The 16,120-nt window shown below is 35.2% G+C and overlaps 1 protein-coding gene across 3 annotated transcripts in view; it reads right to left on the bottom strand.

Annotated features, from left to right (window-relative positions):
* NCKAP1 (NCK associated protein 1) overlaps positions 1-16,120 on the bottom strand; it is a 52,853-nt gene that overhangs the window by 3,071 nt on the left and 33,662 nt on the right. For all 3 annotated transcript variants that reach the window (XM_084209114.1, XM_084209115.1, XM_084209116.1), the window contains 12 exons: positions 15,332-15,451; positions 14,945-15,084; positions 14,108-14,239; positions 11,545-11,763; positions 11,058-11,188; positions 10,553-10,650; positions 9,429-9,522; positions 8,727-8,809; positions 8,146-8,226; positions 7,337-7,430; positions 5,692-5,808; positions 1,862-1,971 (listed from right to left, as the gene is read on the bottom strand). In XM_084209114.1, the coding sequence (XP_084065240.1) occupies positions 1,862-1,971; positions 5,692-5,808; positions 7,337-7,430; positions 8,146-8,226; positions 8,727-8,809; positions 9,429-9,522; positions 10,553-10,650; positions 11,058-11,188; positions 11,545-11,763; positions 14,108-14,239; positions 14,945-15,084; positions 15,332-15,451 (1,419 nt within the window). The remainder of the gene's footprint in view (positions 1-1,861; positions 1,972-5,691; positions 5,809-7,336; positions 7,431-8,145; positions 8,227-8,726; positions 8,810-9,428; positions 9,523-10,552; positions 10,651-11,057; positions 11,189-11,544; positions 11,764-14,107; positions 14,240-14,944; positions 15,085-15,331; positions 15,452-16,120) is intronic.

Raw genomic sequence — 16,120 nt, 5'->3', positions numbered from 1 at the left:
GCTCGACCTTGGGATGGGGTGGGGGGGATTGCTTCACTACTTGTCCTCCTAATTGATGCTGTTTATCAATTATGCTCATTTGCTAAAGTTATACAAACTGTATTCACCCTGTGTGGGGGCTTTTGGGGACATTACTCCATAACTGCCCCTGGAGCTCCAGTGGAGATCCACTTTTACATTACCTCCCATACCAGTATTATCTCCAGGTTGAAAAAGGCATTGCCATAAGCAACCCTGTTATCCTAGTTTTAGAAGATATCCTAGAAACTTTTAACATGTTCTTAGGTATTTACAAGCTCAGGATCACAGAATGTAGTAAAATACTTAATTTGTAGATGCCTTGATATACCATGTTTTCATGCCTTACAGAAATTTGAAAAAAAACCCTTCCAACTTTCAGATGTACAATCATCATTTTGGCCTTCACACCAAGCAATGGCAACATTCCTAAACCACATGCTTACCAGAAAAGGATTCTAAATTAAAATATTAACTTTAAAAATAGATTTTTCTCAACATTCTTCTTGAAAAAGCTGTCATGAATGAATTTTTCCTATGAAGTCAATATGTACACTTCAAAACATACATAGTACATACTCATCAGCATTAAAGACCCTCCTAAGGTTTTTTTCATATTTAATTAACTTGGACAGGAAAGCAGATCATCTTTAGCAGTAACTTTCTTCTCAAGAGAAATGTTTTTCTTTCAGACTAACAGTAAGTGTTAAAAAAGAGAGATTAACAAAATATCTGAACCATCAAGTCATAGTCTGTGCAGTAAAAGCAGTGGTCTGAAAGCAGTCCATAAACACTGAAAGAATGCAAACCTCATACCAAAAGTGTTTTTATCACACGAAACTATACTGGTTTTCTTCACTTGTCAAATGTATGCAACTTGATACAACCATTTCTCTTTCATGTTTTACATCCAGCAGTTGCATTAGACAAGGTCAATGGCCATAGGGTTTTTTTCTGTTTTACAAAATGCAATGAATTTCCACAAGTGAAAGATTCTTTTAAGGGAAAAAAAAAAAAAAAGAATGTTTCTGTGGACTTCTAGTTAGAGAAAGTTACCTAAAATAATGAGGGAGGGGCTTTTTCTCCACACATTTTAATGCCAAACAGAGAAATCAAAACCCACTCAAAACCAATTGTAATTTTTAAAATTAAAGTAATGCTGCTGTTTTAGCCTTTCGTTTCCTTTAAGTACTGCCGAATTAAGAGCCATTTAAAAAATTTTATTTCTACTCAAGCAGCACACCAAAATGTATTTAAAACATGTCACCATGACCTAAAAACTTCTGATTTTTTTCCTAAGCATCACTAAAGATTTCAGTAACTTTCATCTTCAATCTACTCTGAGGCATGAAAAATTTCCTCTTCCCAACTACCCCTGCAACATGCTGCTACGTGGCTGTTCATGTTTAAGAAGGGCAGGCCTGTCAAAAGGTACAACCCAAAAGCCATTCTGAAGTTTCTCTTACCTTTTCAAAGAAAGTAACTAACTAAAGTATTCACCACACCATAGGAAGAAGTCAGCTAAACAGAATTTTGATTTTATATGCACTAAAAAATTTTTTTCCCCCTCATGGGCCACACCATGTGAGAAATGGTATGTGCTAATATACTAAAGATTGTACTGAAAAAATTATGACATTTGCCACTGATTTGCTCCTATAACTATCCAACAACACACACAAGTGTTTATAAAGAACTATTGCAAATTTTAAACTATGTATAGACTTGTATATAAAAACATATAGAAAATATCCTACTGTTGTGCACCAAAAGCAGATTTCTATGAAATCAACTGCATTGCATCCCAAATCAACAGTAACAAATGGAATAAAGTTATACATACAGCCAAAAATTCTTTGAGACGGTCTTCAATGCTTCCCTTGTGGATGGTGAACAGAGCTGCAGCAATCTGATTGATAGCTTTTGCCAAGCAGTGAATGTTGTTGCAATGCCCTAAACAAAAAAACACTCAAATCACCTCAGCACCATGTTGGAGAAAACAGTATTCTTTGGAAAACATCATCAGATACCAAAGAGACTTGAGAAAATGAAAGAAGGACTTTTAGCATCTTACACAATGAGAGCAAGGAACTCTTCCACACTGATTTGCTACCAGGAAAATCATCACAAGTACAGCTCTGCCTTCCATCTCCTAATGGTCACAGCAACCTGAGAAACAACCTGGGGCTTTTAGAAATATGGGATATATTGGAAGTTTATTTGGTTTCTACAAAACTTTAAAGTGTTAACACTTGACTAGGCCAAAAAGACAGGATTTTCACAAGCTAATTGACTAATTCCCCTCTGTGTAAATGAACATCTCATGCCCAGACAGTGTCACTCAAAGAGACCTGCAGGTACTCAAGAACAAAGGTGTTCCACTGCTGACTTTCATATGAAACATCTTGCCTAAAATTCACCCAGGCTTCAGAGCCCTCAAAGGTGGATAAATTATACCAGTTTTCACAGAGAGCAGAAGAAATCAGTAAACCTGATATTTCTTCCAAGCAAATTGAGCCAAATATATTACTTTAATACAAAATTAATATACACTTGTGCAAGTATTTTAAGCAAGTGTGAGCATATGAAAAGAAGGTGGTCTTTGAAGGAGTTAACAAGTACTCAAGCATGCTGATTCTTATTTTTTGACCATTGTTGAGGAATGAGCTCATCTTTTCATTCAGTCATTTACCATAACTGCCTGTTCATGCTTGAATAGTGAGGTCACCTGGACCCCATCACTCCACATGAGAAAAATCCATTTTTTCATGACTGTTGTTACCTAAAATTACTTTTAGCTGTCATTTTATTGCCCAGTTTATTCAGTTCATACCTCTCTGCAGCTCTTCACTCTTCTAATACTCTCAACAGCTTCACATATTATATAGATTTTCTCACCTCACTCTTCAGCCCCCCCATCCAGGTGGGCTGTGAAAAATGCTGACCTATGGGTCCCAGAGAAAACCCCTGTGGATCTCCTTCAGCAGGGCCCCCTAATTTGATACTCCAACTTTGTCTCCTATTTTTACACAAACATCAGTCAAGAAAATCTGTTCTGCTTAATTCTGATTCAAATATGTATTTGTCTTTGAAGAGGCTCATTTTATTCAAGACATTTCATTTTTATATCTCAGGCTGTAGAAAAAGCATCAACAAGAGAATTCAGAAGAAAAACTATTGTGTTCCAACTCACAACAGGCTTCAAGTATTTAGAAAAGAACTAGGGCTCTTGCAGACTAGTATTCTATTCTACCTCTAGCTGAAAAATTAGACCTATAGCCTGGTATTTGACTAGCAGCTCAGATTGGAAACAAAAGTAAAGGTCTGTTAGACTTTCAGCCTTTATCTAGTGGAACTAGTGGGAGAAACAGACTTGATCTTGAAGCAGACAGAGGGAATACAGACATTGCTACAGCTGTCCAAGCACTGTCTGTATTTGGGAGATATGTCTTGCCAGATTAGAAAGCTGAAACTCCTTCAAATCTGTGACTCGTTGATGGATTAATTCAGGATTTGTCCAGGGAATTTACTTCATAAAGCAGAATTTATTAAGTTCACATTCTGGAAATACCATTTATATTAAGTGTTTCAAGCCAGATGTTCTACAATAAGGGTAGAACACAAGAAAAAGTAGCATTATGCAGGGAAGGCAGGAATCACAAAGTCTATTCTGTTTGTTCAGTTATTTTTGTAGAATGAACATGTTTTTTTCATGTATACCTTTTGCTACATTTTCTTCTCAAAGACCCCACTCAGTAAAAAATTATGTAATACACAGGCCACATCGCACAAAATCAGTAGCAACTCCTAAATATGGACTTATTTGAGTGCAAGATGTAACTTCTCTCCAGTCACAGCTTCATGTCATCTATTAAGTGTACTTTAAGAGCTCACTTTGAAACAAGGCTTTGCCTGATTTCATCTTAGGAGTTATTTAATGTAAATGAAACCACATAAACTGGAATATTTAAGCTACATGATATAAAACAGGCAGAAGACTATCTGCTTATCTTCAACAGAAGAATTATCTGTTGTTTCAGCCTGTTAAAAACATGATAGCCATTGTGTTTTTAGCAGGCTGAGGGTTTTGGGAAGAGAGGAAGTTTGAGGAAGCCAAACCCTCCTGAGCTTTAAGCTGCTGGAGAACATCCAGCTAGCCTGACATTTTCTTAGCAATTAATTTGCAGAGGGATAAAACTTTTAGTACTGCCCCCCTGGCAAGGCATACAGGTTTTGAGACTCTAGAGTGGGTAAGATCCTTTGGAGGAGAAACTGGTAGGAGGAAGTGCTCCCAGAGGATTTCTTTTACAAAACTATAGGTAATTTTGAAAGAGATGTGATCTTAAATATACATAAACAAGTTCATTTGGATTGAGTAAAGACAACCAACCTGACAGTTTTCAAACAAGGAAGTTTCTACCCAGGTACCTCATCAATTCCAATAGATATTCCCTGTTCTCACCTATATTCCAAGATTTTTATTCAAGTGTCATGACTTGGAAAAAGTTTGCAAAGAGCAACAGAAATACTTCAAGAGCACAAATAACAGAAAACAACTTTGCAGGTTACAGATTGCTCTCCCCATTCATCAGAAAAACTTTTTAACTTGAAAATTCTTTGATTTTCAAAGCAATATTCAAGTATGACTCATACATCAGATTTATCTAACATTTTCAACAACCAGAGAAGTCCATGATATCTGTTTTAAAATTAAACTAGAGTCAACAGATCCCTAATAATTCAAAACTGAAGAAAAGGCTGATTAATCCCATGTAAAACAACAATCCTGGGTCTCTAAAAAACATGATTTACATACTACATTCACTGATACAGAAAGCTTTCAAAATTTTTGTTATCTTCCTGGTACTTTAAATATTCAGAAGCCAGTTTACACTTACTTTGTGAGTTACAATTTTGAGCAAATTAAAAATAATGCAAGTTTCAAAACTAATTAGAGAAAACATACATCCCAGTGAATGGAAGCAGTATAAACATGGTCTTTTATGTGAGTCATTACAAAGGAAATAGCTTGAACAGCCAAAAGGTGACTTTTGTATGTGTTTGAACAATACTGTCTGTCTTTCTTCAACTTAGAAAGAAAACTGTGGATTACGTGCAAAGAATTTTGTTGAGGCAAAGATTATTTTTTTTAAATAAGAAAGTTGAACTATTGTGTAGGAAATTATTCTGTTCACCACTTACACCTTCCAGATTCTGTTTCCAAAATTTTATGCTTGGCAATATGAACACAGCACATAAAATATAGAAAGGACACCTTGTATGACTGGTCCAAGGCCAAAGTAAAGATTACTAAAACATTAATACTTACTAGAATATATTATATTAAATAGTGTCACACTCATTAATGCAGAATGTGTGCTTGAATGATTCCACATTAGGACAAGATTGCCCCCTGCAGTGTCTGAACTATTCTGAAAATTTCAAATACCAAACTAATTTTTTATAGAAAGTTATCTCAGGCAAGAGTTAAGTAAATGCTTTTTAAAGTTTTTAAAGCTTTGAGAAGAATTTTCCTGAATTAAGGCTAACTGCTTTTTAAATTAGTTCACTATAAAATATAAATAAATATCAAAGGTGAATGTATTCAAGACACTACCAGAACTATTGTAAAAGACAGCATTCCCAGCAAATACTGAGCTGATTCTACATTACCTTCAATGGCAGGGCTATACTGAGACATCACATTGCTAGCCAAAGTGGGCAAGGACACAGCCACGAAGACCATTAGAAGGCAAGCAATTTTATATTCTTCTTCTGGACTAATGTTTTCTAAAAAAACAAAAATAAGAAAGTTCTTTAATTAAAGAAGTAATCTTGAAATATTTCCTTTCAGCTGCAGGTAGAGTAGAACGTAAAATGTTTGACCAAATTGAAATTTAAAGCAAAATCCAACTAAGTCAATGTTTGTATTGTGAAAAGAGGAATATTAATGTCAGTCTTGCCAAAAGAAACACAGTAGAGCTGCAAAATGTCCAGTCTCTTATCTAGGAGAACAAAAAGCCACTGCCATGCTATTAGTTGCCATGATTTAGTTACTAAGTCTTAAATATCATAAACAGAATAGTGATCTTTTCATGCTGGTATAAATCCAGTTATTGCTCTAAGGTAAGAAAAGCTTCTCTTGCATCTCCCTTTGGCAAAAGAGCAGAAGGTGATGGTGCACTTGTGTCAATTCACACTAAAGCCTTCTGCTTACAAAAATAGCAGCATCATCACACATTAGCCTAAGATTAGTTTAAAAAAAGTCAGCAATTATTGACACGCAGAATTTATCCCTATGAAAACTGAATAAAAGCAAAATATTTCAAACTCCAAAGGTAACAATCAAAATCCAAGATCATAAACCATTATGAGAATATACAGAAATTCTCTTTGTTGACCCAGCTTAAACATTTCATAGCTGTACCACAATGAAAAGAATCTATTTTAAATGGCATTTTAGATACCAGATATTATACATTATACATATATCATACATCATACATATAATGCAGATAGAAAAAAAGCAACCCAAAGTGTATTTGTTCTAAGTGCACAAAGAAATTATGCTTGGGATTGAAATTCAAATATTGAATAGTATTTTCTCCTCTCAAAATAACTACAATTGAAGTAAGAAGAAACAATTTATATAGCATTTAAAATATTCATGGTCTTATTCTAACATCAACTATCCAGAACATACAAGGAGGAAAAAAAGTAATGAAATGCTCAGTAAGAAAAAAAGCTGAAGCCCATCAAAAAACACTTAGGAGTCTTAATTCATGTCTTTGAACATGCCAGAGTAAACAAAACTGAAAAGCTTAGACAGCAGTGCCTTAAAGCAACAAAGAGGAAGCGTGATACATGTTAATTCCCTAACATGTTTATTTTACAGTTTTCCCTTGTAAACCTCATGTTATCACTTGTAGGACACACTGGCAACAAAATACTGTGAAATTCACGAGCTGCATTCAGTTCCTAATGCTTACTCAGCTGACAGATTTGTCACACATCTGTGCAACAGAACTGATCAAGCTGTTCACAAGACACTCTTATTGCCATTGTTGAATTACAGCAGTGTTCACCATTAAATTCCTTCTACATCTACCTGCTACCTTTTCTGGGTCAGCACATCCATTCATGCATATTTGAAAAGATTCTCAAGCTAACACCAATGAACAGCAGGCACAAGTAATTCTTATGCCATTTATAATGTGTACTGAAGGAAAACAAAGAAGTCAAAATACACAAGATTCCTCCCAGCACTTTAAACACTTCTCTTTTTAACATTTATATTTTTGAAGCTGGAACTTCTTACCTGATTTTTGGGAAGACAGTGCTACTACCAAGGCAGGATCAATCTCACAAGGCAATCCAGCAGCTGATGACAGTTCATATACATTCATTGCCACCTGAGGACCAGAAGAATGACAACACTGAATGCTTTCATGTCAAGATGATGAAGCACGTTTTGCTGTCATGCTTAAAAGGAGTTTGAGGCACTAAGGAATTTCAGAGATTTGGCAAATATTAGACAGACACTGTAGATTGTGTTTGTTTCTAACCTCCACTGAGCAGCTGTGTCTGTACTTAGTGCACCAGATGGTAATTTTCTTGTGCCAAGCCAAATAAAAGTCATATATGTTCCCACATTACCTCCAAAGCAACACCCTGACTTCCAATTAGCTGTTTCTACATCTTTCTTTAATGTTCAAAAGAAACTGACATATTTTCTATACCAGATCTAAAGTATCAGCCAACATCTACAAATACAGCATTTTTAAACAAGCATTTCATACAGTGGGTTTATGAAAAATTTCAATTTAAGGTAAAAATCAGACATCTTGTTCTGAAGCCTATCAAAGTTCTCAAATGTGATCACAGGCAGATAGAGAATTGTGCTTATTCTATCAGTTGGTTGTGATTTTTTCCCCAGAACATTAAGAGGCTGCAGATCCACATGCACTAAGCTCTCAGGGGGAAAAAAAAATTGGGAAAAAAAAAAAAAAGGAAAGAAAAAGGGTAGTTTTGTGTCTGGATTTTCAACACTAAACATGAAAGTCTTGTTGCTTGCATATTTTCAGTAAACTCCAAAACTACTCTACCACCCCTTCAGCCAATCATTACCTTCATGTCAGTCTCTCTTGGAATGTGATCTTTGAAGTCCTCAATGGAACTTACAAGGAAAGGAATGTGGTAGGATAAGACCTAAGAGACACAAATATGTACAAAATGAGAAAAATTGCTTCCAATGTTAATTATGAGTTAGACACTACCATATAACATTAACATTATTTATTTATATATACCAAATACATTAACATTATTTTACTGGCTTATTTTCCTTATTAATGGGTTTTATTTAACACATTTGTATTTGTTTGTAGATTTAAGATATTAAAGCCTAATAAATGTTTGCAATAAAGAAGGGAAATAAAAGACTTTAAAATGACTAAACACAGAAAACATGATCTAAACTAAATTTGATGTTTTAATGTAACAGCTCTCTGAACAGTACTTAAAAAATAGATTCCCTCACCCCAAGTTGCAATTCAAAGTTCAGTTACAACTGAGTATTGCCATTTTACCCACATGCCATCAACCTTTTAAGAGGTAGCATTCCTGAACAGTTAAGGTTCAAATATTCTATCATTCCATTAAGTTAAATACAATGAAAATGATTCAGAACACATTCAGTTCTTTCTTACATCTCTAAGTGCTTCCTGTGCCAATGACCGAAAAGACAAGATAACCCCAATAATTGTCATCCTCTTCAAAACACTGTCAACAGCTGAAAAGAGAACAACAGACAAAGTGTTGAAGTTTATAAGCTCAATTCTTCAATAGGAGAAACAAAACATTACACAAAATATTGAAAATTACAAGATACTGAAACAAAGCCCTTCCTTAAAAGAGCCAAAATAACCAGTGCTAAGGCAGGTTTTTATAGCTGAATCCACAATGGGATTTTTCTTTTTTGGAAGACTATCACATTTACCACTTTCTGGAATGAAACCTAGCATACACAGCTGGCAGTCCTGGATTCTAGCACTAGTTCTGTGCTTTCTTGAGGACAAAAATGTCTCTTTACTGTAATTATTTTTTGTTTCACATTCTAAAGCTATGTACCAGGATACATTACTGCTGCTACAGCTAGATATTATCATCCCTGAAATGATGCTCAAAACTCATCACTAATATTGTGCCTGTGCACTAAATAACACTGAAATCTCACTTTGTATGTGAGAAGACTGAAAAAGTTCAAAATGATCCATCAGTTTGTAGGAGCTCACGTAATTTTGTTGCTTATGGATATTCAATACAGAGAAATTAATTTTCCCCATTTTCTTTACAAAGACAAATATAGAAAATAACTGCCTATCTTTAGCAGGATCTTGTTAGATACTCACATGATAATCTTTTAAAGAGTGCTGCCATCTGGTCTGGCTTGTCAAAGCTGGTCCTCATTTGTGTTAGAACTTCAACGTTCTCCACTACAAGTTTCTATAAAGAAGCAAGGATTCATGTCAGCTATAGACTTCAGCATGTTAGCTGCATAAATGCCTGACTGAGGACATTTCAACTTGGCAGAAAAGCAACTACCCCAGAGAATACAGATGTATCCACTGTGTTCTTAATGGGACTCCAAAATCAATATTATCATCAGTCACTACTATACACAAAAGCAAGCTCTGAATCAAAAAGCAGAGGATACCCCTTAGAACATGATTTTTGTATTGAGCAATGTGTACCACATCTTAAAGCAAAGTAATTTAACTCTGTGAAAATCAGACAATAGGTCCTTATACCACCCAGCTTTTTAAAAGAATAGTGTACATATTACAAAAAAAATATAAATTCACAAAGTAGTCAATTCTTTGGGATTGTTGCTTTCACTAAATATGCTGAACTTTAATGTTGGTAAAACTGAAAAATGGAATCAAGAATGGAAGTCAGATTGTTAAACCTTGGTGCAGTTTACTTGAGATTTTCTTCCACTATAATATGAAAAAGCAAAGACACAGCTCCAAGTCCCAGGACCATAGCCAGAGACAGTTAAACTCAAGTGCAGCAGTTTTCATTTCAGTTTGGCCAAAAGATAAGAAAATGTGTCTGTTTCTAATTTTTAACAGTTCTCATATATGCAACTTGTAAGATTAGAGCACATGTAATACCTTTTCTGAAATCATTCTCCAAATATTTATCAGATTAAAATTTAAATTAGAGATTGCATAATCACATCTCTAAAATGTCAGATCCAAATTTCCTGCTAGCTGAGGAACTTAGGCTGTGCCAAGCTGTATTTTTAAACTCTCTTCAAGCAAAAAATAGGTTGTTTATTCTTATAAAAATATTTTTGCAGTCTCAATTCTAAGCACCCTATTTCAGAAAGGGAAAAGTGATTATCTTTATGTAGAGGACAATCAACAGCTAAGAAAATGCAGATCTCTTGTGTTCTGCTGAACATTGAAGTTCCTTCAATGTTTAAAGAAGACTTCAATTAATATTCCCACCCACCAGCTTCCAAAGTTACCTTAAGCTCAGCAACCTGTGAAGAGATGTGCCACATCAGACTTTCACTTAAGAACTTCATGCCATATGGTCCCAGAAGTTCAGAAAGGGCTCTCATTTCTGAGAAATAAAAGAAACTCTTATACTTCCAATATTCCATCTTCATTTATTTGCAGCCCATCATGTATCTAGCATGGTATTTAAAGTGCAAAAATATTTTACCCCAAAGTATAATTTTAAAGACAAGAATTTGTAGGGTCGTAAACTGAAGCAGTAGTCACAAACACATAATAAACCCATCTCTTTAGCTTAAATGCAATGCTACTTTGACCAAAAATAGGAAAAGTGAGACAAGAGGCAGCAAGAATAAAAAGTACTTAAAATACTACTGAAGGCTAACAACTGTTAACTCTAAGAGTTAGCTGATATTTCAGTAACAGTTGCTCTGAGACTTGCTGTTATTCCAATTACTGAAGCAATAAAATAACTGTCCTTCACAAATATTGAGTAGAAACATCAAAGCTTACCTGATATATCAGAGTATTCCTCAGCATTAAATGTCAACTCATTTTCTGTAGGCAAATTCACGAATGCCTTCATAGCTGGGAAATAGGCTATGTGACCATTGCTGACTTGCCGTAGCAAAGTCTCCAAATACCTTATCAGAAAGGGGAAATGTTTTAGATGAAAAGGCACATCTTCATGGATACTCTATGCAGATGAAGCACAGATGTGAGACAAGGGACAGGAAAGCCCAGACAACAAAGCTTTATTTCTTAGTTCAACTGATGCTTGCGTTTTACTCTATGTCTCCTCCCTATAAAAAATGTAAGTTTGCCAACCGGCAAATTTCAAGCTGCTTTTAACAGGTACAGAGAGAAGGAAACATGTGATGTTGGAAACTTAGGAAAATTTAAAATAACTCCACTTCTTCAATTCTAGATTTTTCATTAAACAACAGCAACCAATAAAAATCTCTAAAACATTTGTAACAAGCATTCATACAATACTTACCAATTTGTGTACAGACTGGTAATGGTTGGCTCACCATGACTATCTAAATGCTGGGTTTGCTGAAGCAGAACGTTGTTAAACACTCGTGTAATGTCAATCTGTACATAATTTTCTATTGACTGCAGGACTGTCATATAGGCTCTGACACTGGTCAACAGCTCTGAAGGCTTTGCAATCTCTTGTGTTGCTTGATTATACATTGTCATTCCAACAATTGACCTTTTGGAAACAAAAGGATAGGAAACAAATCAATTCATTTCTTAGTAAAATTCAGCAAAGATGAAGCTAAAAAGATGATTTTATATCCACAGATTTTCACAGAATCATAGAATGGCCTGGGTTGGAAGGGACCTTAAAGACCAGCCTGTTTGACCCCTGCTGCCATGGACAGGGACACCTTCCACTAGACCAGGTTGCTCAAGAGCTCCATCCAACCTGGTCTGAAACACTTTCAAGCATGGAAAATATCCACTTTACTTGAATACTTCTTAAATCCTCAAGTACAGAACTCTGATCAATGCACAGACTACACCAGCACTTTTAAAAACCTTTTTGGATTCCAAAGACAACTGCATCTGTGGTTCCAGTAAAAACTTCATGAGACTAAGAATACTCACCAAGCACTTTTTAAATAAAGTTCCCCCCCCACCATATATATATGAGCAACCCACACTCTGCAAAGCTTATGTAACAACTACTTTAGCAAATAAATTAATTTTGTTGAGTCTTTTAAAATGCAGAACTGCTGGGAAATGCAAGAGCAATAATTTATTGAAGTGTTCAAAGCATATTAACACAAAATATTATCTGACCAAAGCTGCTGTTAGAGTTTGAAATTTCTTTTAAAAATCACATAGCTATAGTATAGTATGAATTGAAAAATATATCCAATATATAAAGTAAGTAAATAATCAAAAATCCTATTATGAAAAATATATCTCCCTTCAGCTAACACAGTGATTTCTATCTTTAATCAAGGAGCCAAGAAATTGCATGGCATACTTTAATTTGTTCAAATTCTCACTAGAAATAAAACCAGGCTTCTAATAACGAATGTTCATAAGCTAGCTTTCAAGCTAGAGCAGAACTGAACAAAGGACTTTATATTGCATTTTAACATACATGGACCTTAGTCAGTATGTCACTGGAACCAGGTCCTCAAAAAAACTGTGTCAGGGTATCCTTAAAAAAAATCTTAGTAAACAAATACTTATTGTAGTATTTATTTTCAATTTGTAATGGTCTCAGACTTTTTAAGAGCTAAGCTTTTAAGTAATATGTACATTTCAAAGACAGAACAGCAATTAAAAAAAAAGAAATTGGTAGATCACAACCTTCATCACAGGTAAACAGGATGAGTTATTCAGGAGGAGAACATCACATTATTTACAGTAACTTTTTTGTTGTTGCTTGAACATATGTAAATAAGTATTTTCAGTAGTTTGCTTCTGAGGCAGTCTCTTATTTTAAAATAAATTCAAAATTGATGCAATAACAAGATTAAGTGGCATAATAATCTCCAGTCCAAGCACACGTGACACATAGGAGCTTAAAACAGTAAAGAAATCCAAACAGTGAGACATTAACACTGTATTTTAAGGAACACTGCAAGCCCCTGAATGAAATGCCACTTGAAAGTCTGAAAAATAATTATAAATTGCATATCCATTCTGCTCTGCTAACAAGTTTCATTTCTTTCATGAAGCAAAAAAAAAAAAGAAAGCAGTCTCTGAAAGTAATGTGCCTGTTGCTTCAGCCCCACTCCACAAGCTGACCTCCCCCAAACCAAAATAATAAGCACAAGTGACCAACACTGGTCCAAGTTCATAAGCCTGAAGAGCTGACTTCTTAAAACATCATGAGGTTATCTTCATTTTCATGCCACCTTATTTACTGATGGAATGCTCCAGAGGGCTAATATTAGGTCTTAATGATGAAACTGATTAAGCCTTATACCCTGCTGGAAATATATAACCAGTAATCTTTGGTATGAAAAGTAGGATAGCTGGCTGGTCTAACGTGAAGTGCTGTGCAGAAGCTGCCATTTGCCTATTTCTGTAAAAAATTATGGGAAGATCAAGGTAAGACCAGACAAGAATATCAAACAATTTATTATTTTAAAAAAAAAAGTAACTGCACATATTCTCAGTTGGCTTTGTCAGATTTTGACTTTTGATTTTTAGACTTCCTTTCAGCAAGGCAGTGGACTCAAATACTCAAAACCACCCCAGCACTGTGCAAAGGAATGGTGGGAATACATGTCTTAATACATGCCTAAAACCAGCCATCACCAGCTCCTACAAAATACACAGGATTGGGAATGCAGGATGTGGCTGTTGAACAGATTATATGGATTTCAACATATTTTATTTTAAAACAGGAATTTACTATAGTGTGTATGTCTGCACATGTATCTTATAATCCTTTTGCTGGGATTCTATTCAGGGTTTTCACAATCCACCTTTAAAACCTAGTTTAATGCAGTAAGTACACAATATTTCCAACACAAACTACAAAGGCTTATCTTGTGTATCAATGCCTCTAACTCTACAATGTTTCTTACTTGGTAAAGCGGATTTCCAGGTGAGATGTCAAATATTCTCTTGGGGTAAACGTGTGCTCCCAAACCACCATGTTTGGTACATAATTGATTGAGAAGCAGAGCTCAGAAAGTGCAGTATGCAGTTTGTCCAGGCTTTAAGAACACACAAGAAATTAAGAAAAATATTTAATATAACAGAAGTGTATATTATCAAGGAAGGCACATACTGAATGGATAATGCTTCAAAAGCAAGTACAGGTCTAACTCTTCATTATTGTGTTCTGCTCTGAGACACTTCCCTAGCATATTTAAAACCCAATATTTTGGCCAAGAACACATCCTACAGCTGCATATTGATCTGCATTGCATATAGTGATGTGAGATATATTTTTTTAATCTATATACAGACTTTTTTTTTTACACCTCCCCCAAAAAAGAATAGTGTTTAAGTGATTTAGGAGACAGTAAGAACTTCCTGTCCAGCCTGTACTTAAAAGTGCTAAAGCAAGGTAGAATCAAAGATGCCACCCACTCCTTGGGCTCACATGCCCACACTTAATATGACTATTCAGGAAGCCTAGCTACAGCACAAGGGATTCTTTCTGCTCAGGAAAGGAAACAGCCAAGGGATAAATTCAAGTGACAAAAATTCCTATTACCTAAGTAACAAAATTCAGTCACTGCACAAGCCATAGAAGCATCATAAGCTCACAAACTGCAAAGCTGTCAAACATCCAGCCAATTAAATTTATTCAAACAAATTAAGCAAGAAGCATTCAATATGGAAAACATATTGAAATGTGTGAAACACATTTTGACTTGGGATTCAAGGTGAAAAGAACAGAAGAAGCAGCTTACTTTGTCACAACCAATCTGTTTTTCCTCATGCTTTCTACTCCTGGTTTCTCCCTTTCAGGTTCTCCTTTCTTTCCAGTCTGTTTTTTTGACTTCTTGTTCACTGCTTGACTGATGGTTTTGGCACAATGTTTTGGCAACAACTAGTAAACAAAAAGAAACAGCCCTTCCAAATTAAAATCCAGGGTTTTTTAGCAGATTTCATCACACAAATAACACATTCTTCCTTTGACACAATTCTAGTATTAACAATTCTTGCTCAATTCACCTTCAATTTTATAAACAGAAAGTTTACCCAAAAATACAGAGAGAGAAGCGAACAGAAAATATCCAGAAAGTTGAATGGAGAAAATCTCAAAGGAGAATTAAAACAGACACAACCATACTCACCTGATCACTCAGTGTACATTGTTCTGTGCAAATGTCTGTGATAAGATTTCGAGCCTGCTTGGCCATTTCATCCAAGAACATGTTACACAAGGAAAGGCTACGATCCCCAATATGATGTCGCTGTTCAAAAGGGAGAAAAGGAAACAAGATTTTCAGTTTCCCATCAGTCCTACAGCACCGCAGAGAACAGTTCACTAATCACAGAACTAGGATATGGGAAATAATAAATTCATTAGTCCTCAATAATCTTGACTCTAGGCTATTTTTTTCCTTCTGGAAGCAATTCGAACCATGAAATTTTCAAAGTCACCATTAAAATATTTTTTGTAAAAAGAGGCAAAAAAAAGTGTAAATAAGTAGGTTTCCACATTTAATTTTGGACCAAATCTGCTTTAATGTGTCCAATATTCCAAGGTCTCTGTGAATGTCCTCCTCATTAATATGTGCCAATACTAAGTCTAGGGGGAAAAGAGCATGCAACTCAAGCTATAGAGAAAGCAGTGTCCTTCAGATCACTGAGAAAGTCAATAATAAAGCCCTGCTGCATTAATTTCTGGATTCTGTTCCTTTCTCACTAGATCTGCACAAGCACAGTCTCTGTCTTGCTGAAATCCTCCTTTCACCACTGATGTTTACTTTCTATCAGCCACACTATGACACACTGTACGCAGCACAGCAAAGATTATTTTTCCAAAATGATAATAGTTACCAAGGAATACAATTCAGATATTGAATTTCAAGTTCTGCTGGCTGTGACAGAATGTGCTTGCTGCAGCTGAATGCACAGTA

Source organism: Fringilla coelebs, assembly GCF_963513975.1.
Source record: "Fringilla coelebs genome assembly, chromosome: 7".
Lineage (NCBI taxonomy): Eukaryota > Metazoa > Chordata > Aves > Passeriformes > Fringillidae > Fringilla > Fringilla coelebs.
This window is presented reverse-complemented; position numbering and strand designations above follow the sequence as displayed.